This window comes from Phalacrocorax carbo, chromosome 9 (assembly GCF_963921805.1).
Source record: "Phalacrocorax carbo chromosome 9, bPhaCar2.1, whole genome shotgun sequence".
Lineage (NCBI taxonomy): Eukaryota > Metazoa > Chordata > Aves > Suliformes > Phalacrocoracidae > Phalacrocorax > Phalacrocorax carbo.
In genome coordinates this window covers 20,775,187-20,798,961 of record NC_087521.1, presented here as the reverse complement: position 1 = coordinate 20,798,961, position 23,775 = coordinate 20,775,187, and the positions used below count along the sequence as shown (strand labels likewise).

General features: G+C 40.0%; 1 protein-coding gene across 3 annotated transcripts in view; it reads right to left on the bottom strand.

The window, feature by feature from the left end:
- Positions 1-23,775, bottom strand: part of SLC24A4 (solute carrier family 24 member 4) — a 101,455-nt gene that overhangs the window by 23,402 nt on the left and 54,278 nt on the right. For 2 of the 3 annotated variants that reach the window (XM_064460605.1, XM_064460608.1), the window contains exons 3-12: positions 20,352-20,428; positions 19,059-19,133; positions 16,657-16,741; positions 12,342-12,445; positions 11,539-11,613; positions 10,541-10,566; positions 9,783-9,836; positions 8,568-8,710; positions 3,643-3,812; positions 778-922 (exon numbers count right to left, since the gene is read on the bottom strand). In XM_064460605.1, coding sequence (XP_064316675.1) covers positions 778-922; positions 3,643-3,812; positions 8,568-8,710; positions 9,783-9,836; positions 10,541-10,566; positions 11,539-11,613; positions 12,342-12,445; positions 16,657-16,741; positions 19,059-19,133; positions 20,352-20,428 — 954 coding nt within the window. The remainder of the gene's footprint in view (positions 1-777; positions 923-3,642; positions 3,813-8,567; positions 8,711-9,782; positions 9,837-10,540; positions 10,567-11,538; positions 11,614-12,341; positions 12,446-16,656; positions 16,742-19,058; positions 19,134-20,351; positions 20,429-23,775) is intronic. The other variant, XM_064460607.1, reaches the window with a different exon arrangement.

Below are 23,775 nucleotides of genomic sequence, written 5' to 3'. Positions count from 1 at the left end.
TAGAATCACATACAATGTGGAAAAATCTTCCTCCTTTTTCACTGCGTGTGGTATTCATTTATGCCAAGTAATATTTGTGTTAAACAGTAACTGTGTGACAGACGACTGCTGACTACATGTCTGTAAGGGGTGATCTAATCTCTGCTGTCTAATCTCCAAAGCATTTGGGGGAGCATCAACCTGCGATGTGTTAAGGGCACCAACATAATAAGGTTGGTTATACATAGCCCTTCAGACCAAAGCATTTCCAAAAAAATTGAAAAGGTGAATATTATTACATACCGCTATTCTAAGAATTTTAAACACTGTCAAATATATTAAACATTCTTTCTCCCCCTAAACCTTTCTTCCTCTTCATCCAAGAAACCTAAATCAAGTTATTATATATTTATACACCTAACTGCCTCTGGCCTATCAATCTCCAGCAGGCCATTATTAACTACGGACTTCAAAATTACTAGCAGTGCAGTGCTTATTGGGTTGGTCTCACATGATTTTTTAATATAAACCTGCCTTACTTGCTTTCCCTTCGCCTCTGGCAAACCAGCACTTCTACCGTTATTGTGCATGATGGCTGGAAAACACTTTCCGAAGACCTGCTTTTAGCCATGAAGCCTCCAGCCCAGTTCACCTGTCAACAAATCCAGCCTTCAGAGAGTCAAATCAATCCCCCACCTCCTCTCTCCCCACATATATTGTCTTTTCTTACAACCAAGTCTTTAGCATTTTAATTCTCTTCTGTTTTCTTGCAATAAACACCTGGAAAGTAAGACTTACCTGGCAATGAAAAAGGAGATAGACTGTCCTCTTCTTTCTCCTCCTCTTGGTTCACCACAGGGATGTTCCCATTTTCAATATTCTCACGTCTCCCATTCTGAAGTGGTTTGCCTGAGCCATTGGCAGACTGGATTAACCGCTGACGCTGCACAGTGTCAAAGACAAAACTGCCATAGTATGGAGAATATTGACTTTGTTAAATCTGGGGTTTGCTGTCTGTCTAGCCCCAGTCACGCGAGCCGTGATGTTTCTCCACAAAGCCTTCCTTCCAGTCAGCAACAAAAAAATCTGTCTGTGGCCTACCTGTCTTCATCAGGCCAGTGTTGACCATCCACCTCAAAATTACTGGCAGGAGTCTTTCAAGCCATGATGGAGAAAGTTGTCATATCTGTTCTTCCACACCATGTTTTAATGAGCATGGTTATTCTGAAGCACTCCTTACCCAACAGTTCCCACTCAAACCAGCAATAGCACCATAATCTAGTGGTAACAGTCAAGACATTTACGCACTGTTAGAGTTGGTTTATGAATGACTCATTACCCAAGACTAACTCCTGTTGCCCTTGTCTGAGTATATACTTTCATGAAGCTCATAACTGCCCCTGCAGACATGTGTAAGACTGCTACATTGCGAATACATAGTACAACAGTTACACGGACAGGATTTAAATGTCAGTATATATGCCCAGTAATACACTGGAGAACGTGAGATGTAACAGTAATTGTCTATGTTTATAAAGAAAGAAATAACTTTAGGTTTTCAGATGAGATAATGCAGGGTTGATAAGTGTTCTCTTCTTCATTGCAAATTGTTGCAACTTCCTAAAAAGTGCTCTGAAATACCTTGAAAAAATAGTTACTGCACAACATGCAAAAAAATTCTGAACTAGTAGATCTGGATAGGGTGGAAGAGTGGGCTAACAAGAACCTTATGAAGTTCAACAAGGAAAAGTGTAAGGTCATGCACCTGGGAAAACATAGTCCAGGAGTGCAGCACAGACTGGGATCCACCTGGCTGGAGAGCAGCTCTGTGGAAAGGGACCTGGGGGTGCTGGTGGACAGAAAGCTCAACATGAGCGAACAGTGTGTTGCTGCAGCCAAGAAGGCCAACAGGGTGCTGGGTTGCATCAAAAAGGGCATCCCCAGCAGAGATAAAGAAGTCATTATCCCGCTCTACTCAGCGCTTGTCAGGCCACACCTGGAGGACTGTGTACAGTTCTGGTCCCCACTATACAAAAGGGATGTGGACAGGCTGGAAGGGGCCCAGAGAAGGGCCACCAAGATGATCCAAGGAGTGGGAAGCTGCCATACGAGGATAGGCTGGGAGAGCTGGGTTTGTTCAGCCTTGAGAAAGGGAGGCTCAGAGGGGATCTCATCACCACGTACCAGTACTTAAGGGGCAGCTACAAAGAAGATGGAGACTCCCTTTTTACATGGAGTCACATGGAGAAGACAAGGGGGAACGGGCATAAGTTGCTCTTGGGGAGATTCCAATTGGACATGAGGGGGAAATTTTTCACATTGAGGACAGTCAACTGTTGGAATAATCTCCCCAGGGAAATGGTTGACTCTGCCATGTTGGACACCTTCAAGAGTCACCTGGACAGGGTGCTGGGCCATCTTGTCTAGACTGTGCTCTTCCTAGAAAGGTTGGACTAGATGATCCCTGAGGCCCTTTCCAACCTGTGATTCTCTGTAATTAAAAATAGAGAAAACTCATATCTGAATACTTTCCAAAACTTTAGCAGTGAGAATACCTAAGAACATAGATCCAAAATGCTCTTGTTTAGAGAATGTTTTTTGCAGGTGTTGAACTGGCAAGTATCAGCTCTCTGTGTGCTTATCCATTAAGAAAGAAATATTTTCTGATCAGTGAATTGCCTTCAAGGCAGAACTTTTACAGGGTCAACTGCTGCTGTGTGCCCTAACTGATGTTCTGCTCGACTGTATACCACCAAACTGACTTCCTAATAAATAAATAATAAATGTTTTACTGTTAAACTGAACTTTTAGTACAAATATATTAGTGCTGCATTCTTTCATTGGGGTATTCACAGTACTGGGTAGACACAGGAACTGTGTTATGATGTTCAAATTCCAGGAAATTGCTAAAGTTTGTATTTCCTAAACTATTGGAATTAATTTATTTGCCAAAGTAAAAACCTCTCATATTTGACATTGTAGAGTGCAAAGGATAAAATCCTGCCTTCGCAGAAGCCAAGGTTGGCAGGCCAAAGTTTTCACCCCAAGCACTTCATACAAGCTCAGAACAACATCACTTGGCCAGTCCTGTCACTTCAGCTGCAGCGTATGAAAGAAGCAATATGTGGTGGTGACAATATATCAAGAAAGAGTTAACAGAAACTGTCTAGGGCAAATTCGCCTCATGAAAATATTTTGGTCCCCTTTGGTTTTGCGCTGAGGACTATGCTGAAGACTAAAGAGGTAGGCAAATATCTGATGTGATCCTGATGTGCTGCTAATGTAAGAGCAGTTCTTACAGATTTTTGGTTGCCCTGTCCATTTTCCTGTCTTAGCCTGACCACTTTTGTAATGATCAAAAACAATTCTTCTGCTGCAGATAAAATCCAAATGAGCATACACACCACAAACACACACTGAAACAAACATCATCTGGCAGGGAGATAAGGGAGTCCCTCCTTGATTACTGCCCTCCCATTAAGGCAGGAAGCTTCACCAGTTGGGAATCCATCTTCAAATCTGCTGTGACACATCTGCTAGAGGAAAACATAGCTCTACCCCATCCCTAGGAACATGGCAGTATTTGACCTGAATCACTATGAGCACGGCTTTTTGGCAACCCCTCTGCCTCATAGTCATTTATTGCTTTCTTAATGAACCTACCTCATTAATGATGAGTCGGCTTGCCATCCGCATTCTGGTACGTGGTCCAAACTTATTTGTAATCATAATCCGTAATCCAGCTTCAGGGAACCGGTATTTGGGGGGACTGGAGCAGATGATCTCATCCACCATCACAACACTGTTTTTGCCATACTGCTGCATTCCCTTCACTAATGATCACAACAGACAGAGTTAGTTGTGGAATTGATCTTACCATCTTTCCCATCACCCAGAGCCATTCTTTTCAGGCTCAGGTGGGGGTAATATTCATCTGAATGCTTGAATTTATGAGTGACTTCCTTGTAATATTTCTACAGCCTGATGAATCTGCTCATCAGTTGTGCACTTTGTTTAGATCACATGCTGAAAAGGGATTTCACCCTGCTAAAGTAGCCACCAACCCACTCTCAAATGAGCAGGAGCAGATTTCACCCAGCCATTCATGCTGTAGTACCAGTATTCATTACTTGTCCCACTATGATTTTGTAAGCCTTCTCTAAAAGCATGTACACTGTGGCAGTGTAGACAGCACTCCTGAAACCACTGAAGCTATCCCATTGGATCAGGTTGTTGCACATCCAGAAGTCCCTAATGTTGTGCTCACTCCTTTTGGAAATCTTCACTTTACTGTCACAGAATATTATCAATATCTCTAACATGACATGATTTGAAATTATGAAAAACAATTGTCACAAACAAATACATGTTATAAGTAAGCCTTTGTTAATATAAAGGAACTTGTACCAAGGTTAAGAGTTTTGTTCTACTGTGTTAAGAACACAAAGAGACAAACTTTTACTGGGAATCAACACAAGTACAGGCAAGGACTTTCAGAGCTCAACAACAAACCAATATTCTCACAAATGCTACAGACTACACATAGCAAGCAGTGCAAGGCTCAGCAGACAGGAGACATACCCATGTGGTATTAGAAAGCAGGGCAGGAAATAGGCATATGACTGTAATAAATATTAATTATTACATGTAATAACATGTATGGAAAAAACCCAACAAAATTCTTTACTGCTTGTTTTCTGCTTTGCTTACCTTGGCTTCACCCTCCCACTCCCCTTTTGCATTAAGTTACTTACATTAAGAAGAGGAAGAGAATTTAGGAGGTAGAAGTGAAAGGTAATTATTAGTGCATGGTTCCACTCAGGGAGCAAAGGAAATCTAAGAAAATATTCAACTCAAACAAAGGAATTAAAACAGACCTGTTCTAAATACACAGAAATCTGTATTGGTTTTTTTTTTTTTGTATTGCTACAATGTTGAAACATTTTTGTTTTTCAAGAAGAAGACTGGATCCATGCATGCATGTAAACCACATCATGCAATAAAGGCTTTGCTGTCTCAAGGACCTTCTAACGTATCTCAAGTTGAAGAAATATATCCTTCCACTGTCATTCAACAAGAAAAACCTAGCAAGCCTCTAAATTACCAATAAACAGCTATATCTTTTACCCTTAAGCATTTGAGTGTCTTGCTTTGTTTAACTAAAATGGGTTTTCAGTTGGTACACTGGGGTCCCCTGAAGTGTCATAAAGAGATCTTTGGTTTCACAAAGAAATACGCCCTACTCAAAGAATCCATGCTGTAGTTTTGTCTTGCAGCTTAGTATATCTCTAATAGAGAATAGGACTAGTAGTAATTTGGTAAACATAAAGAAGCAATTATCCTCCCCCGGCGCCGACATCTAAAACAAATTAACCTTGATGAGTACTGCAGCTGATGACACAAATAAGTAGCAAATCCATTCCAATGACTCTTAGAGTGTAGCACCTTTTCTATGAAGGAATATATAGCCAGACAAGCTTCCTAGGAACCAGTCCTCACAGAACAGGACTCAACCACAGTAGCGTAACATTTGCTTTAGTTAGACAAAGAAAAAGAAATGTTTGACAGCAATCCTGGTAAGGTTCCATCGGATTAACTGTTCTCAAGTGAGTTTCTCCAGTGGTCTCCAAAGTGCTTCTTTATTTTACAGTGTAATGAAAAACATGGAAGCATTGCAGTTTCTCAGAGCACTAAGGAGACAGTGACCAAACATACCCAGCTTTGATGCGATACCATGATAAAAGCCTCAGAACTGATGTAGAATACATCACTATAAATATATAACTAACTGCAGCTATTTTGACTTACTGCAGCACATTGCTCTTCCGTTTTCATAACCTCTCTTAATTCTCACTCCCCATGCCCATAAACACATGTACATTGGCCCCATATACATTGGCCCTGTACAAACAGGCTCCACCTAAAAATGGCAAAAGTGGTTTTCACAAATGTGAGATGGAGAAAAGGCTTTTTCACTTCTCTTTTGTGATATTCCTTAGAAAAATATCTTCTGAGAACAGCTTTTGCTTTTAACAAACTATCTAAACTTTATGCTCACCATGAAGAGTCATCACCAACAACCCTGTCAAAATCAACAGAAAGCTTCTTGCTGGTATTAGCTGACTGCTGATCAGGCCCTCAGAAACCCACTTTTTTCAAGAGTTTCTGGTTTGAGGCAGGAATCAAACCATGCCACCTGGTGGAAATTTGGGTCAACATAATAAAAGCCAAGGACAGTGAGCCACATGTTTGTACTTTTAAAACAGGAGCATTATAAACAACGTACAAATGTTTCACCTTTACTTGTGTGTTCGCCCTTGAAATTGAATTTATCTTATGGTGAAAAGCTCTTTTTTCTCTCTGAAACTTGAGTAATGGAAGCTTTTATATTGTGCCATTGGAAGCTCTTGAAAGTAATAAAACAAGCATAAAAGAGAGCTGTGCAGCATGTGAACTCCCCTTTTATCTGCACCTTGAGCAACAGACTAACCATCCGTGGCAGGAAGAAAGTTCCTCACCCAAAGCAACTCTTCTTTTTTGGGAAGTAACCAGACTTTCCTCCTGTGGAAAATCAGACTAAGGTTAGACCTACATCTTGGTGAAGCCAAGAGAGATTTTTTGGTGGATCCTGAAACTTGCTAACCACTGGCTGGAAGTAAGGCAGAAGCCAGCTCTAGTTCTCTCCCTGCTACTAGCAGTGCTCCTGTTGCTGAAAGGTGCTGCTGGGATGGTGCGACGCAGCTTGTGAAGCCAGCCAAGTGTCAACTAACAACAAATCACTGATAGGTCATGGCATATTTTGACTCAACAGAAGGGAGACGCAACAGGCAGCCATGTGACTGTTTTCTAGGACAGCTTCTTGACACATAAAGCACCCATCTATAAAGCAGCTAGGCTAACACTGCCATCCTCCTCTCCCACTGCTCACTCCAAATCCTGTCACCTCCTTAATCTGTTCTTCATGTCCTCTTTCATCCCAGGTAGGTTTGCCTGTGATAATATCTATACTCTCACACTTTGAACAGTAGTTCCTCCAATGGAACATGTATTTGTTTAATGGATGCTGGAGAAGACAAAGGGAATCTGACTGAAACTGCAGTCTCAGTGCATCTTTGAGGGAAATTAGAGAAGAAATCTGCTGTGGACAGTTGCTGGTGGAGACACTGTTCTCATGAGTCCAGGTTTTTATTAGCTTTCTTGCTCCTTTTCCTAAAAGTTCTGCATGTTCCTCACAAGCACTAAATAATCTTCACATTTCCTGAAAAGGAGCTAGGTGGACAGGCAAGCACTCTGTACTATTATGCCTTTAGCACATAGTGGCTAGAGAGGAGAGCATGCAGGGAGATGACATCAGAACCCAACAAATGCCTCAGAAGTAAAAACCACTACTATCTGTGTTCTTTCACTGGATCACCCTTTTCTTTGTCCCCACTTGAATATGTAAGTAACAACTGCCCTAGGAGGTATCCTCTGAACCTTGTGTGTATGTACCTCAACATCCAAGTGACAGACTTCACTATATCCTAGCCAATGCTCACAAAATTCATTGTAAAATGAGATAACAGTATTTCAAAGACATATTCATTTAATTATGCTACAATGTTCTATGAGAAGCAATTTAAAATCTCTATTAAACTATTGTCTAAATACCGTGTGTGCTCTCCCTGCACAAACCTATTGTGACAGTACCTACCTTGAAAAGATTCCAGCCTAAACACTAAAAGCAGAAGAGTGGGATTCTCTGAGTCTGCTCTAAATTCCTGTTTGCCACTATTTGTTATTACATGAGGAGCTTTCCAAATGCTACCTACATTGCTGCTGAGCTCAGTCTCCTAGAATGGGAGATGTTTGCAAAGAACAAAACAAGGAAAGTTCACTCATGAAGAATAGCCCAAGAGCTCACTAAATTATATGGTTTGTGCTTTGAAGGTAGGAATGATTTTGCTCTACAGAACAAAAAGGGAATGGAAGAGAAGAGGGATAAGACAATGATAAAAACAGGCTTACAAAAAAGCCAAAATTACCCAGGTAAGTTTGCTTACCTTCTGTACCAAAAGTTGGGTATCATCATCTTCCCCTTTATGACAAAGACACAGACAGCAAAGAACCTGTATTTCTCAATTTACTTATGTGCTTGGCAATGTATGCAGAACCATTTAGGCATGTGAAAAGCCAGTCTTCTGAGGATCTGAACTCAACATGTAATCCCTCTTGCCCACTGATCTGCCCATGTCCTTTCCTTCAACACTCAAGCCCCAGCTTCTAGTTCCAAAATAATTTTTGAAGTGAAAATTACCTTCTTCCTGGCAAAAAAAATGTATTTCTTTCACAGTGTTGTAGCTCACCACTGAACAGGAGATAAAAAGGGAGCAAAATTGCCAATGTGCAAAGCAGTTTGTTTCCAGAATATAAAAAAAATTTTCATTGGGTTTTTTTTATCTAGCAGTCTGACTGCTGAATTGTCAAGTTAACCCAATAAAAGTTTCTGCTTATGATTGAATTGTAATACTGTTTTGATCCGCATTAAAGAAATAAAAAGAATATCCTGTGAACTACTCTTTTTCCAAGTCCTGTCTGCTCAGCCTTACCTTTCCTTAGTAATGGAATGGATGGGTCATCACAACTAGAGGCATAACATTTATTACCATCTTCCAGCTCATTGTTGACTGTGTCACCATTTCCAACATTCTTGCTTTTAAGGTTGAAGAAATTTTGCAACCTCATATTGTACCTGAAAGTGCAAAGTAAAGGTCTGAAAAGGTTGGATTGTTGCATTTCCTCGTCAAACTTTTAAGCACCTGAGAACAACTTATGCAGGCAAGCAGTAAAGCCTAGATGCATGTTCTCTGACAACTAACAGGAAGTTAAGAGAAAGGACTATACAATTTAGTGGCAAGCTGATAGGAAAGCAAGGGCTGTACCTATCTCTCATGAGACACAACAGACTGCAAAAAGACACTAGAGCAGATTTATTGATGGCAAAACGCTGAAGCTGCAGATTTTGGAGCCAGGACATTCACTATACAATGGCTTCTTCCCTCCTGCATCAGCCTGCAATCCATCTCACTATTTATCTCAGTACTGTTTTCCCCATGGCAGGTGCTTGAGCATTTCTGGGACTGTTGACCTTACCCTTCTAAAGAAAGATGCACGTATTTTAGCACTGGGGTGGGACCTAAGAGGGCTGTCAATGAACTCTGCTAAGACCTGATGTAGAAGAAAAGGGAGGCTGAAGTTCCAAAAAGGGTGATTTGTGAGGGAAGGGCACCAAGTCTAAGTAACTTGCAGTAGACAGGTGAACTCACAGACCCTTGCAGTAACAGTCAGACCTCTAACTCTCCTGTCAGAGGCAGTGACACTACAAAAGAAGGATGTCAGTATACAATCTGGTATGAGACGATCTGAAGACCATTACATACTTAGCAGTCTGTGTAACGCTACTTGACCCTGTTCTTTTGTAACCTTGAGGTTATAAAATATGTCTAATAACTGACACGCTGTGTGCTTACAATCCAGGGTACCCAGTGGACTTTTTAATAGATCTCTGTATAAATGACATTTTGTCTCAACTTCTTCTGAAAGCTACTTTATTTCAGTGCACTATGAAAAGAATGCATGAAAATATTTGCTGTTGACTGAGCACAAATCTAGATGAAACTGATTAAGCACAAAAAAGCAAGGGATCTTACACAGAAACATAACTGGCTGTATTGTCCTCAGCAGGAAGGCCAAGGACAAAACCACACCAAAAGAATGATGGTTATTTAACACCTAAAGGGCATACGGAGGAAAAAACCACTTACTTCATGATAAGTATGTAGAATGAATACATAATGATGAGTACAAGGCTTTCCCACCTCAAAGAGAAAAAAACCCAAAAACACCTGTTAAAAGGCCATTCAAACAGCTGTATGCTTTACAAGTTTGATGTAGGAGTGTGCATTAAACATCTAGTACAAGTCACATTTTTATGTACACAGGATTCACATCATTAAGATTAGATGGTGTCTCAGCAGACTGGGGGGAAGCAGACTCTCAGGTTCCAATAAATTGCAAATAAAATGTAATGCTTATATTTCAGAAATGTGCTATGCAGACTGAAACCATAGCTACCCTCTGAGGATCATAATGGCAATACCTTTTGTCATTTCAGTGCTGAAGCACAGGCCACACACTCTGAAAGGACTCTTAGAAAATGCTTATGATCTTCCACTAGGAGCCTGCTTGGACTGTTCCTAGGGACACCTAGCACCCCCATAAATGTTAACAGCCAGAATCAGAGCAGCAGAACTTTGGTTACCCTCTCTGCATGTGTGAGTCTTCAGGCCTTACATATAGCTTATTTACTTCATTAATGTTTCCAGGTTCTTAAATTTTCTTTTAGTTTTCCCTGATCATCATAAAAAATATAACCAAAGAAAATACATAGGATTTCCTAGGTGTCAAATCCAGCTCGTACTCCCAGTGGGTATGAATGAAAGTTAATTACACTGCAAGTCTAATTTACTGATCGAGTCTCATGGCAAATACAGGACTGTAGGGAATAATTTACACAACTTACCATTCTATTTTCTCATCATATATGAACTAGAAGAAGGAGAAAAAAAAAAAACATAAATTGACCATTTCTCTCATCTACCTTGAAAAACAGTCGAATTTATTTAATAAATATCAGTCATATCTAGCCAGAAACCACTCAAGCTTTGACCCTTCCTAATCAGAACTTTCACTGTATGGATTGTGCCCCTCACAAAGCACAGACCTCATGAACAAGGCTTAGATACCTCTCAGTGATTGTTATAAATACTATTTAGTAAAAGAGTGTAAGCATGTGATATGCACACATGTACTTGCACGCTGTGCGGTAGAAAAGACAGCAAGTATTCTGAAGATACCCAGCTCTGAGTCCTTTTAACAGCTAGACAGCAAAAAAAATCAGTCATTTTACTTCTGCTCTTAGGCCAAAAGGTTATACACATTTTACTCCACCCTATGTAACTTCTGTAACTGAATGGGTGGCAAGTGATTGATATTAATTACCAAACAGACTAAGTGGATTCTTGCTCTCCTTGCCACCAAACACAGTAAATGCGTATGTTCAAGAACTACTACACTGCTCTAGATGAACAAAGTGGTATCTCACCTCTTCTCTATTTAGAAATATTTACCCAGAATCTGTGAAATAAAATTACTGTGTAGAAGCAAGAAACAGCCACCTTCCCTATTTAAAATAGAGATGCAGCTTAATTTTTTTATGTCCACAACAAGCAGTCTCCTAGGTCAGAAGAGAGTACTGCTCTGTTTAACAGTAGCCTGCAGAACCTTACAGGCTGTAGGCACAAGATGAATGGACATTGATGAACATGATGGACACATATTCTGTGGGTCTGTATGAAGTTTTCATGTTTGAACCGTATTGTGGAGCTGAGCCCTCACTTCCAGATGTCACTAGAACCAGCTAGAGAAATAAATGTTTACCAATGTGTATCAATGGTTAGCAGGCTGGTCCTCCAAAAATTCAAGCAATGAAACACATTAATTGGTAAGAGAACTACTTACAACAATAAGTATGATCACAGATATTGTGTAGTACACAGAGTCCCGGAACACAGACCACTGGGTGAGACAAACCACCTGAAAAATATCACACCTTCAACCAACAAAGTATGTGATTTTAAAGACAAAACAAAGGGGTCTATCTTGCAATCACTTAGGTGTGTGAGCAGAATTATTATTAGCAACAATTCTGGAACCAATCACAGTTTTATGCTAACAGGAAGACATATCAATCTGTTAGACAATGGATCTATAATAGCCACCAGTAATAAAAATCATACAGAAACTTCCATTAATGAAATACATTTCTTACTAATGATATTTTAATTATCATAATTTCAACTGTAAAGTACCATTCATTGTACTGCAGTAAATCAATGATTCCCACTTCATTATATCTGTGGATATATCACACTTATTACTTGAAAAAATATGATACACATTCTAACCAACTACTGAGTAGATGGAGCAAATCTCATGCTTGTGTCCTAGATTCTTTGATCACCATCAGTACCAGGAAGGATTAGCAGATACCATGGATCAGTTGACTGTGAACACATTATTGTATGAGAAGAACCAGTTTGCTCTGTATGGTACATGTTCAGAGTGCTGGAACTACAGCTTAACTTTTTGGAAACATTTGCTATTTTTATAGCATTTGTACATTCTTTCCAACATTTCACATTTTTCACAATGCCAGCTCATTTTTGGCTTTGACTAATGCTCTTTTTTTTTTTAAATAACTGCCCATGGAAACATCTAAATTGTAAGCAAATGAGCTCCATAAAGATAAGTATCTTACTAACCTGTCCTGCAAACATTCCACAGACACCAACAATGCAGAGGATGTTGAAAACTGCTGAACCGACAATGGTCCCTACTCCTACGTCTCCATGAGTGATAAATACACCTGCAGAGGGAGCAAAACATGCATTATTACCTCTGCCATTTAATTTTAGGTCACAGGCAATTACTTAGAACATGTACCACCTGAGAACAAGACATAGTTTGAAAGATTAACCAAAACAGGTTTCATAATAAATGCTCACTTCTATGTGGAATACTTTGTGATTTTAGTCTAGCTAGCAGCTCACAATTTTTGACTTAACATCTCTACATATATATTTTTATTAAAAGTAAATTATTTTTTAGCTAGTAGTTCAACAGTGAGTCCTGTATTTCACAGCTTAGTTGTTAGTGATGCAGTAATCCATTGAAATGAGTATAAAATGCCTCCAATCATATCAGGAGCAGAGAATTTATTTCAAACAGTGTAATAAAGCACAGAAACCTTTCTCCCAGGTATTCAATATTTAGTGTGTTCTTCTTTGCAATGTCTCATGAGAGTAAGAGATTCTTCCCTCAAAAAAATGGTAGTCACGTTGGGTGCAGTATTTTGTGCCTTCTGACTCGAACAGACAAGCAGGATTCAGACCTAACCTGTTCTAGTACTGACTTTCAGTTTTCCCTTAGTACTGAACCTACCTATGCCTCAGATCTGTACCTATGTCTCTATCTGTAACATAATTGTATCAGAATGACAAAAATTAATGGCTGGAGTGGAACTCCAGGGATTATCTAATGTAATCTTCAGCACTGAGACAGAACCAAAGATAATGTGAATGCACTACAGGGCTGTATCTACTTGTACTTTAAATTGTTCACTAATGGGAGCATTAAAGGTTTACACTCACTGCTTTTTCATAAGTTGGACTTGAGCTTATAGTGCATTCCCTTTAGCCTGTATTTCCCAAAAGTTTGTAAAAATGTCAGTTGGGATAGTAGCAGGAAGCTTACTAAGGCTTTACTAAAGAGAGATTTATCAAACTTAAGGCACTGTGCTGCTAGAAAACTACAACCTAGTTGCCATTACTGAAACTTGGTGGGACAAATCCCATGACTGAAGTGTGGCTATTGATGGCTACAGGCTGTTCAGAAGTGACAGGCGAGGAAAGAGGGGTGGAGGGATTACCCTCTACATGAAGAAATGGATAGATTGTGAAGAGCTGTCTCTGAAGAATACTCATGAGCAGGTTATAGACCGAGGCAACAAAGGCAACCTTGTGGTTGGTGTCTACTACAGGCCACCCAGTCAAGGGGAGCCTACTGACAAAGCCTTCATACTCCAGCTACAGGAGGCGTCATGCTCGCAGGCTCTCATGCTGCTGGGGGACTTCAGCCAGCCAACATCTGCTGGAAAAGTAGCACGGCAAGCTGTAGGCAATCAAGGAGACTCCTGAAGAGCACTGACAATAAAATTTTAAGCCAGGTAATATACAGCCCTACCAGAGGGGATGCGATACTGGACCTGTTGTTCACCAATGCAAGTGAGCTAATCAGTGACGTTAAGATTGGAAGCAGCTTGGGATGCAGTGATCATGCACTGGTGGAGTTTGCAGTCCTAAGGGATATGGTTCAGGCAAAGGGTAAAGTCAGAACCCTGAATTTTAAGAAAGCAAAATTCCAGCTGTTCAAGGAGTTAGTCATGAAGACCTCCTGGGAAAGTGCCTTCAGGGGCAAGGGAACAGAACAGATCTGGCAGATCTTTAAGGATACTTTTCATAGAGTGCAAGAGCTCTAGGTCCCAGGTGTAAGAAATCAGGAAAGGAAGGCAAGAGACTGGCATGGATGAGTCGAGCCTGCTGGTCAAACTAAAGGGCAAGAAGGATATGCACAGGCAACGGAAGCAGTGACAGATATTCTGGGAAAGAGAGTAGGGACGCTGCCCAGTTGTGTAGGAATGGGGTCAGGGAGGCCAAGGCATGGCTGGAGCTGAACTTGGCAGGGGACACAAAGAATAATAAGAAGGGCTTCTAGAGGTATGTCAGCCAGAAAAGGATGGTCAAAGAAAGTGTACCCTCTTGATGAGTAAGACTGGCAAAGTAGTAACAATGGATGAGGAGATGGCTGAGGTACTCAACTATTTTATTGCCTCGGTCTCGGCAACCTCTCTTCCCACACCTCTCAAATGGATGCACCTCAAGACGGGGACTTGGGGGAGCAGAGTCCCTCCCACTGTAAGAGATCAGGTTCAAGACTGCCTGAGGAACCTGAACATACATAAGTCTATGGGACCTGACAAGATGCATCCCAGAGTCCTGCAGGAATCGGCTGATGTAGTTCCCAAGCCACTCTCCATGACATTTGAAGTCATGGCAGTCAGATGAATTGCACTCATTTTAAAAAACAGTAGAAAGGAGGACCCAGGGAATTACCGGCCTGTCAGCCTCACCTCTGTGCCTGGGAGGATCATGGAGCAGATGCTCCTAGAAGCTATGCTAAGGCACATGGAGGACAGGGAGGTGATTCAAGACAGCCAGCATGGCTTCACCAAGGGCAAGTCTTGCCTGACCCAACCTAGTAGCCTTCTGTGATGGAATGACTACATCAGTGGACAAGGGAAGCACTACAGATGTCATCTATCTGGACTTCTGTAAGGCCTTTGACACAGTCCCCCACAGCATCCTTCTCTCTCATTTGGAAAGATATGGATTTGATGGGTAGACTATTCGGTGGATGAGGAATTCGCTGGATAGTCACATCCAGAGAGTAGTGGTCAATGGCTCAATGTCCAGATGAAGATCAGTAACGAGTGACGTCCCTCGGGGGTCCGTACTGGGACCAGTGCTGCTTAATATCTTCATCAATGACATAGTGGGATCGAGTGCACCCTCAGCAAGTTTGCAGATGACACCAAGCTGTGTGGTGCAGATGACATGCCTGAGGGAAGGGATGTCATCCAGAGGGGCCTGCACAAACTCAAGAAGTGGGCCCATGTGAACCTCATGAAGTTCAACTAGGCCAAGTGCAAGGTCCCTCCGCTCCCAAGGCAACCCCCCATATTAATACAGGCTGGGGAATGAAGGGACTGAGAGAAGCCCTGCAGGGAACAGCTTGAGGGTACTGAGGGATGTAAAGCTGGACATGAGCCAACATGTGTGCTCGCAGCCCAGAAGGCCAACCATATCCTGAGCTGCATCAAAAGAAGTGTGGCCAGCACATCGAGGGAGGTGATTCTGCCCCTCTATTCCACTCTGGTGAGACCCCACGTGCAGTGCTGCATCCAGCTCTGGAGCCCTCAGCACAGGAAGGACACGGAACTGTTGGAGCAGGTCTAGAGGAGGGACACAAAAATGATCCGAGGGCTGGAGCTCCTCTCCTATGAGGACAGGCTGAGAGAGTTGGGGTTGTTCAGCCTGGAGAAGAGAAGGCTGCGGGGACACCTTACTGAGGCCTTTCAGTACTTAAAGGGGGCTTATAAGAAAGATGGGGACAAACTTTTTAGTAGCGCCTGTAGCGATAAGACAAGGTGTAATGGTTTTAAACTAAAAGAAGGTAGATTCAAACAAGATATAAGGAAAAAATTTTTCATGATGAATTTGGTGAAACACTTGAACAGGTTGCCCAGAGAGGTGGTAGATGCCCCATCCCTGGAAACACTCAAGGTCAGGTTGGACAGGGCTCTGAGCAACCTGATCTAGTTGAACACATCCCTGCTTATTGCAGGGGGCATTTGGACTAGACGACCTCTAAAGGTCCCTTCCAACCCAAACTATCCTATGATTCTATGACATTTATTGCTTTCTTCCTTCTCTGTCAGTATACTCCTGTGTACTTCCTTCTCTTAATAGGTACTGGTTTTGCCATTTAGACCTCCTTTTTATACCAATAATATTTCAGAGATTATTTCAGATAATTCTGTGATGTACACCATGTCCTTCTGCCTTTAACAGATCTGACTTACCTACGCATTAATTTGTTCTTCTCCCATCTTCCCTGTTCTCATACTTCCTTGCTAAAATTAAGTTCCTTTATTTGTGAAGAAAGAAGCCAAAGAGTCATTAAATACCTCAAACCTTCTCTCAGGCGACTGCAATAAATCTCTTCTTTTACTTCCTATGTTCAGAACCAGCCTCTCCTCTCTGTGTTTTGAGAGGAGATTCACAGTTTCATGAGATATTTTGAGTAGGTAATTATACCATGAACTACAGACTAGCTGACAGCTGCAATTGCTGATTATAAATTGACAGAAGAATGGTAGCACTTTTGGATACCTCTGCTTGATCTGCTGCTGGTTTTTTAAGAGCAGATCTCATAAAAGCTAGTATGTGGGCTCCATACCTATAACAGATGCAAACAGTTCTGGAGTGGAGCTCCCTGCTGCCATGAATGTGGCTCCAGCAACATCTTCACTCAAATGTAGTTTCTGGAAGAAAAGCATTGGTAATTGCAGTGCTGCTACTATATTTACATTGCACAGTTCTACAGTTGCAAAGACAGAAGCTCTTCATTTTCTGTCCACAGTGCTGTTAAAGGATGAACAGTCACTACGATGCTAAATTAGACACTGCCTTTTGAGAAGGCAAATAGACTTTGGGCAAGTAAAATGTTTATGCCCTAACTCAGTGAAGTGTCAGAAATAAATTACCTACTTGTATATAATTGAATAGCCAATTGTGGGTTACATGTAGCTGCATAGAGAAAAGCATCTCTGCCGATTCAGAAAGATTGTAAACATCTCAAATTGTTTTCATTAATTTATTTGGGGACTCTAAACACAATCATTCAAGAATTAAGGGCAATTCTCAAGGCTTCTAAAATTTGAAAACAAAAATCTGTAAGAGAAAAATATAACCTCTGTGAATAAGTCTTACAAACAGCAGGCCTGATTCTGGGTTCACTTTACAACTGTGTTAACCAAAAACGAGTCTGCTGACACAGACAAAATTAGTCCAATTAGACACCAAGAGGCATGTGTACTGTAGACAGTTCTATTTTTATGAGTGTGTCTTAAGCTCTAATAGGATACAGATAACTCAGACCAGCAGAAACGTGCGTAGCTCCACAAGTGGGCTGCATCAATTTTGTAATGTCTGAAGATCTTTCCCTTGAACTATAAAGGAGGTTTTATGGAGGAGCTTCTTCCTTTTTGAGAGTCTCTAGACTCATCTTTAGTAACTTATTTTCCTTCCAAGGACAGAAAAGTGATTAGTGACAAAAGGACCAGTACAGAAATCCTGTATTTTTCAGTCAATATGCAACATTTTGAGCTGATGAAAATGACATGCTACAGAACTTTGCAAAACATAAACACAAGCCCTTAATGTACCATTTGATCTATTACCAGTCATACTGTTGCAGGAGCTCAAATTTAAGTGTGGTATCTGAATTCTTCTTAGCTGTTTTAATGTTCGGCAGAACATGAGACAAAGATTTTATGAAGTATTAGTGACAACTTAATTGGTACAACAACCCAACGGGTACAACTTAAATATGGTGTATAAGGTGCATGCTGGAGACAGAACATTTGAAAAGGGAAAGAAAAGATCCCTGTTGAGTATTTTACTATTATTGCCCACCGTCCTTATTCTTCTCTTTGTTCTTCAATTAGTAAGTGTAAGTATATAGCTCTGAGTAACACTAATAGGAATTCAGTACACATATCCATAGGAAAATAGACTTTTTAACTAGCTACAGGAGATTTTCAGAAAATGGTCACACACAGTTTTCTTAAAAAGCAAAGGAGATGAGATTTTCATTTTGCCTTCAAGAAGGAATTAAAATCTAGCTTTGTATTTCGTATTCATGTTGTAGTTCACCAAAGCCTTACCTAACACAACATTTACAGCTCAAGTATAAATTCTACCCTGCCCCAATCACCTCACTTAAATAGAATCCTACATGTAATTTTGCAAAGCCTTCTCAATAGTTAGGTAAAAGAATTGCATTTATGTTGCTGTACGCTTCTATGGGAGAACTTATCTTGGGCCGCATATCTCCGGGACACAGGGCTCTACCCACCCTGGGGACAGTGATGCACAGACATCAATATGATGGATACAAAATGTCCGTTTATTTAGCTGCGTCACACGCTTATATAGCTCTTGCGCTTCCTGTTCCTGCCACTCCTATGGGGAGGAGTCTATCTTTCCGTCACATCCTGTGATCTTCCGGTCGCCGATCCCTGTCTATTCCCCTACACATTTATTTACTAATTTTTTGCATATAAAATATGTATTCTCATTCCGTATCAAACCGAAGTACATACTTTCCTCATGCATCCTCCCTTTTCTTGCTTTTCTCCACCTGTGCTAGGACCACATATGCTTGCTTTCTCCTTGCTGATACAGTGGTAGATGTGCAATAAAACTTGCATAGCCAACATATTAATTTGTCTGGGTATGATTTCTTTTCACAAGTGACTTTTAAAACTAGGAGTACAATAATAAATCCAACTCATCCATATGTCATATCCATTCTAGCTACACGCTTCAGGTATTTAAGAGTGGATTTTACCATCTGATCTTATTAAATCTTTCATTTTTTTCTCCTTAGCATGGCCAGGGGGACCAATGTGCCCAGACCACAGGTTCATTTTTTGATGGAAAGCTTAAATCATTTGAAAAGGACCAAGGCCAGAAAGGTGACAGGAATGCTCTCCAAACAACAATGGCACAAAAGGTTTGATTCTATAATAGTTTCTAAATAAAATTGCAGAAGAGTAATAAAGTTCTTTAACATACCTCACAAATCTTCTCTAAGGATGGAACAAAGAAGTCATCACATACTATAGCCAAAGCATAGAACATATAAAGAGCCTGTAAAGAAAATAAATTCGGGAAATACTTCAGGTTTTTCCTGTACGTGAGAAGGAGGAGGAAGGCAATGCTATATTTATTCAGACTAACAGAAATATATAGCTTCATTTTCTATTCCATTCCAAAGATAAATCCCTCTACTGATCAATTTACAGCATAAAAACAGATTCTTGAATGTAATATTAAGTTTAGAAGAAGAACTTTTGCCAGACCCTAGAATATGAAAGGTACCACAGTTTGACAGAATAGGGTGCCACAATAGAGTTCATATACAGGAAAGTAACTGGTAAGGCTTACAGTTACATAGTCATCATCTCTGTTTTCAAGTAATTATTGGACCAAGTAATTAAATAGAAATTTTGTTGATTAACAATACTCAAGAAATTATCACACCTGGAAAGAATCAGACCCTGACCATGGCTCACTGCACCAAACCCCTCAGGAATGGTCCTGGCTCCCTGCATACACGTGATTCTCCCACTGTCTTATGTGGCTTTATGTGCTGTGCTTATGCAGTGGGCCTAATCCTGCCATTGTCCATCAAACACAGCTCCTTTTTAATTTACTTTCACTGAACTGGGAATGGAAAACCAGAGCCCACAGGCTTTCCTGTTTTGGTTTTTTTTTTTCTATAATAAAATATAAAACTCTACACATTTTCTATATTTCTTCAGGGTTGGTTTTGGGGTTTTGTTTGTTTGTTTGTGTTTTTTTAATTACAATTGCATCATTTGCATAGAGGCGCACTAGGAAATACAGAGAATCAAGAAACTTCCACATCATGTTTGATGGCATCAGCAAAGGAATCCCACATCCTGTTTATACAAGATGAAATACAAACAGACACAAGTCTGTGATCCATGGGGCCAGGATTTTATCTCCAAGAGGCTGAATGCACAGGCACTGAAAATTCAGACTTGCATAATTTGCTTAAATAAACCATAAAATCATAGTTTCATTTAGGTTAGAAAAGACCCTTAAGATCATTGAGTCGAAACCATTAACCTACCACTGTCAAGTCCACCACTAAACCAAGTCCCTGAGATGTTACCTTTTGAACATTTGTACCCATACAGACATATCAGAAATACCGAAATCAATGCATTAGAAACATGTTGATATATGCAGGGCTCTATTTAGTAAGGCTACTAAGATGATTAACTTCTTACAAGACAAATAAAAGGGAAACAAAAATGAAACTCAGTAGAGCAAACTTACAGCAATGATATGAAGCAGAACTCCTCCTTGCTGCCGTTCTTTGTTTGTAAATACATCTTCAGGAAATTCATTAATGGCTGAAAAAGAAATATACTTTTTTTTTTTTAATTGTACAGCATCTATAAAAGGAAGACTGAAAAATAAGGATGCATCTGTAGAAATATATGACCAAACATGAGTGTATCTTCCAATTTATCACTTTATAGCTTGTCACCTTAGAATCTCTCTTCTGCTCTGTAGAAACAGAGGACTGATACTTAGGTATTATTAATTATCATCATTCCAGTGACTTAAAACAACCTCCACTGTAATGAGTTTCACATTCTTAATGCCTTATTTTTACTTTTGTCTGCTCTGTATGTCCTCTAAATATACTTCCAAAGTGACAGGCACAGGCACAAAAATTCACCCTGAAATAAGAATCCTGGCTTTAAGTGTGCCTTGCCTGAAAAATTATGCAATAGTTGTAACCTTCTGTCAGATTCTTAACTTTTATAGGGCTCCACAGTCTTGCAAATCATTTCACAAGAATTAAAGTGATTCCATGTACTTTCTCCAGAAAGTCTACTATCTAAATCTGGTGAAGGAAGGAATGAAACAGAAATGGTAGATGGACAAGAGGAATGTGCAAAGACATGAATTTTGGGATTATTTCTGTTTGACGGTGAAGTTGTGTGGAGCTCATTTAAAGGATCTATGTCCCATACAAAGGCAACAGAGTGAAAAAAAGATTCCAGATGGTGGAGACAAAGACAGCGACTAAACCAAAGGCCTGAAGAAATACATGAGAGAAAAAACATCCAGATTGACAAGACAGGCAGGGATAGAGATCTACAGTGCCTCAGACAGGAGTCTGGGAAGTTTAAGGGTAAAAATTATTTCAACCACTGAAATCCAGATGCACTGAGGTGATTAAATTATTATTCATAACAACATGTTCGTCTCTGCAAAGAGTTGTAGATGTAGGTTGACAACAAGATAAGCTCCAGAAGGTTCTTAGGAATTTACCATAGTATACTGAAACTCAGGGAAGGAAACAGAGGGAATATATGATCATCTTCCCCATATTCAAGTCTGCCAGTTTAAAGAAATGCTTAAGAGCATAATAGATGATATTTATGCTGTTCCATTTTAAATTTCAATGGTATATTTTCTCAATTTCCGAGTATAATTCTGAACACAATAACCATGAACATAGAAACCAAGAATTTGAGGTATGGTTAATGTTTTTAGCTATTAAACTTCAAACATGCTTAACCAGCCTTATTTTCAGGAAATGTTGCACTGTAACTCTTTGAAGATTACACTTTTTAGAGTATCTTAAATTTGAGTTATCTATAACCACCAAACACGCTTGAAAATCTTAGCTGCAGCGAGAGGATAATCTAGTTTCAAAGGCCCAAATGACTTCTCATCTCCTCAATCTCTGAGTTTTATACAAATACAAAAAGCCTCTTCTCAACCATACTACACACACCTACATATGTTGCATATGTCTAGTTTGACAAAGACTTGAACAGTGTCTCTATGCAAAGCTAAAGTTCCCATAGCTCTGTTTTTACCTTAGTGCCCACTACCATAAATGTATTATTTTTGAATTAATACACTGGCAGCAGGCAGTGTTTAAAACCTTACACACGTAAATCACACCTTTCTTCCAAAAGTCAAAGTCACCATTTTATAAAATCTCTCTAAATCCTCCAACATAATGTTTGAAAGCCACTATATTTTTGTTTAAAACTATTAATGGTCTGTAAAATATTTAGCATAGAATAACGAGTTCATCAACAATGACTGACTGCAGTTCCTTTACTGATTTTCATTAGGATTTTCAAGAAGACCTGTTCTTTCCGTCGTACTCTGACTGGAACCAATATCAGCACTTGATACGTTAAACAGAGCTTTCCCAAGACAGAGGTGCCTCTTTTCTTTTAAATCTCAGACAACAAAAACTACATAAATCTATATTAAATTTTGCTTAGATATTCCTGAATGTGATTTCCTACTCCTAGGTAAATGTTCTATTCCTGGTCCCCCTTCTGTAATCACCAGGAAAAATGAAAGCAATAGTGGATATAAACACACAAATGCATCAGCACAATAACACAGAACTAGCTTCAAGAATGTGGATCTGCGTTGCTACAGAACTCCAGAGGTTTCAAGGTTGTGATTTGCACTGTAAAGAGATTTGTGACCTTACCCAACAGTCAGGAATTAGCATTGCTATACAAATGCAAACCACACTGTAAATAGAAGACATTTGACTACTGAGATAAACAAATTCAAGTACTTCTAAAATCAAAATATGGGAGTAAAACATCTTCCTTTCTATTTGGTTTTAATCACTGTTACCCTCAAACAAGGAAAAGGATAGTGGAAACATACGTAAACTGGGAGAAAACTGGTTGCATTGTAGTTTTGAGACACTGTGTATTTAGAGTTGACATTCTTACTCTTTTACTGGAAGGCAGTGCAGCATAATCCACAAACTATGGTTGAGATGCAGCAATCTGCAACACTTTTATCTACAGATAAACCTTTTAAGGTGCCGGCAGAACCTCATATGCATGCAACAGCCAAGCACGTTCCCTGTAGCAATATACTGCTATATATAGTAATATGAAATAGAGTAAAATAGAGTAATAGCATTCCCCCCATGTAGCAATCAGGAAGGAATACCCTTCTGGAATAATACTGGAATACCATCAAATTTAAGAACGTCTCAGCTACACTAGCTGCCAAAAGCAAAATTTGTCAGAGGAATTATTCCCTACCACATGAAATAAAGTATGGCCAAAAAAAAAATCAGCACCCAAAGCATGTGATTTTAAATAAATTCTGCCCATTAGCAATTAATATTAACTAAAATGATTAATAATTTTAAAAGCATTAAGGAGACTTCTCTGGGAGAAAAGACCCAGAGCTACAGCTGCCAGCATTGTACAAAATATGGTTGTTCTTGCAAGACTGGCTAAAATACCATGCCCACATGATTGTATTCAGGACATGTATACTGTTTTTCTTATTGCATCCCCCATTTGTCCTCTGCCTCCTCCATTCAAGCTGTGGCTGTAAGAATACACGTATTCCAGCAATGCACTAGGACAGCAGAGACCAGAGCCCTGGCTTGAGTCTCTAGCAACGATAGTGTGACCTTGCACACAGGGTACGTTCTTTCACATAATCTGATGCAAAGGTTTGCAGCTCCCATCACAGGTGCTTGTGCCAGGAGCACCATCCCCCTGCTGCCACTGCAGAGCAGAGGGAATATGACCCTGTCCCATAACCTGACAAAACAGATATATTATCTGGGAAGCTATTACCTACCTGGTGATCTCGTTCAGTTGACTGTAAAATATTTCACAGTATAAAATTAAAAATGGTTAAGTCAGTATAAACTGAAGTTTCAAGAAGCATAAATAAA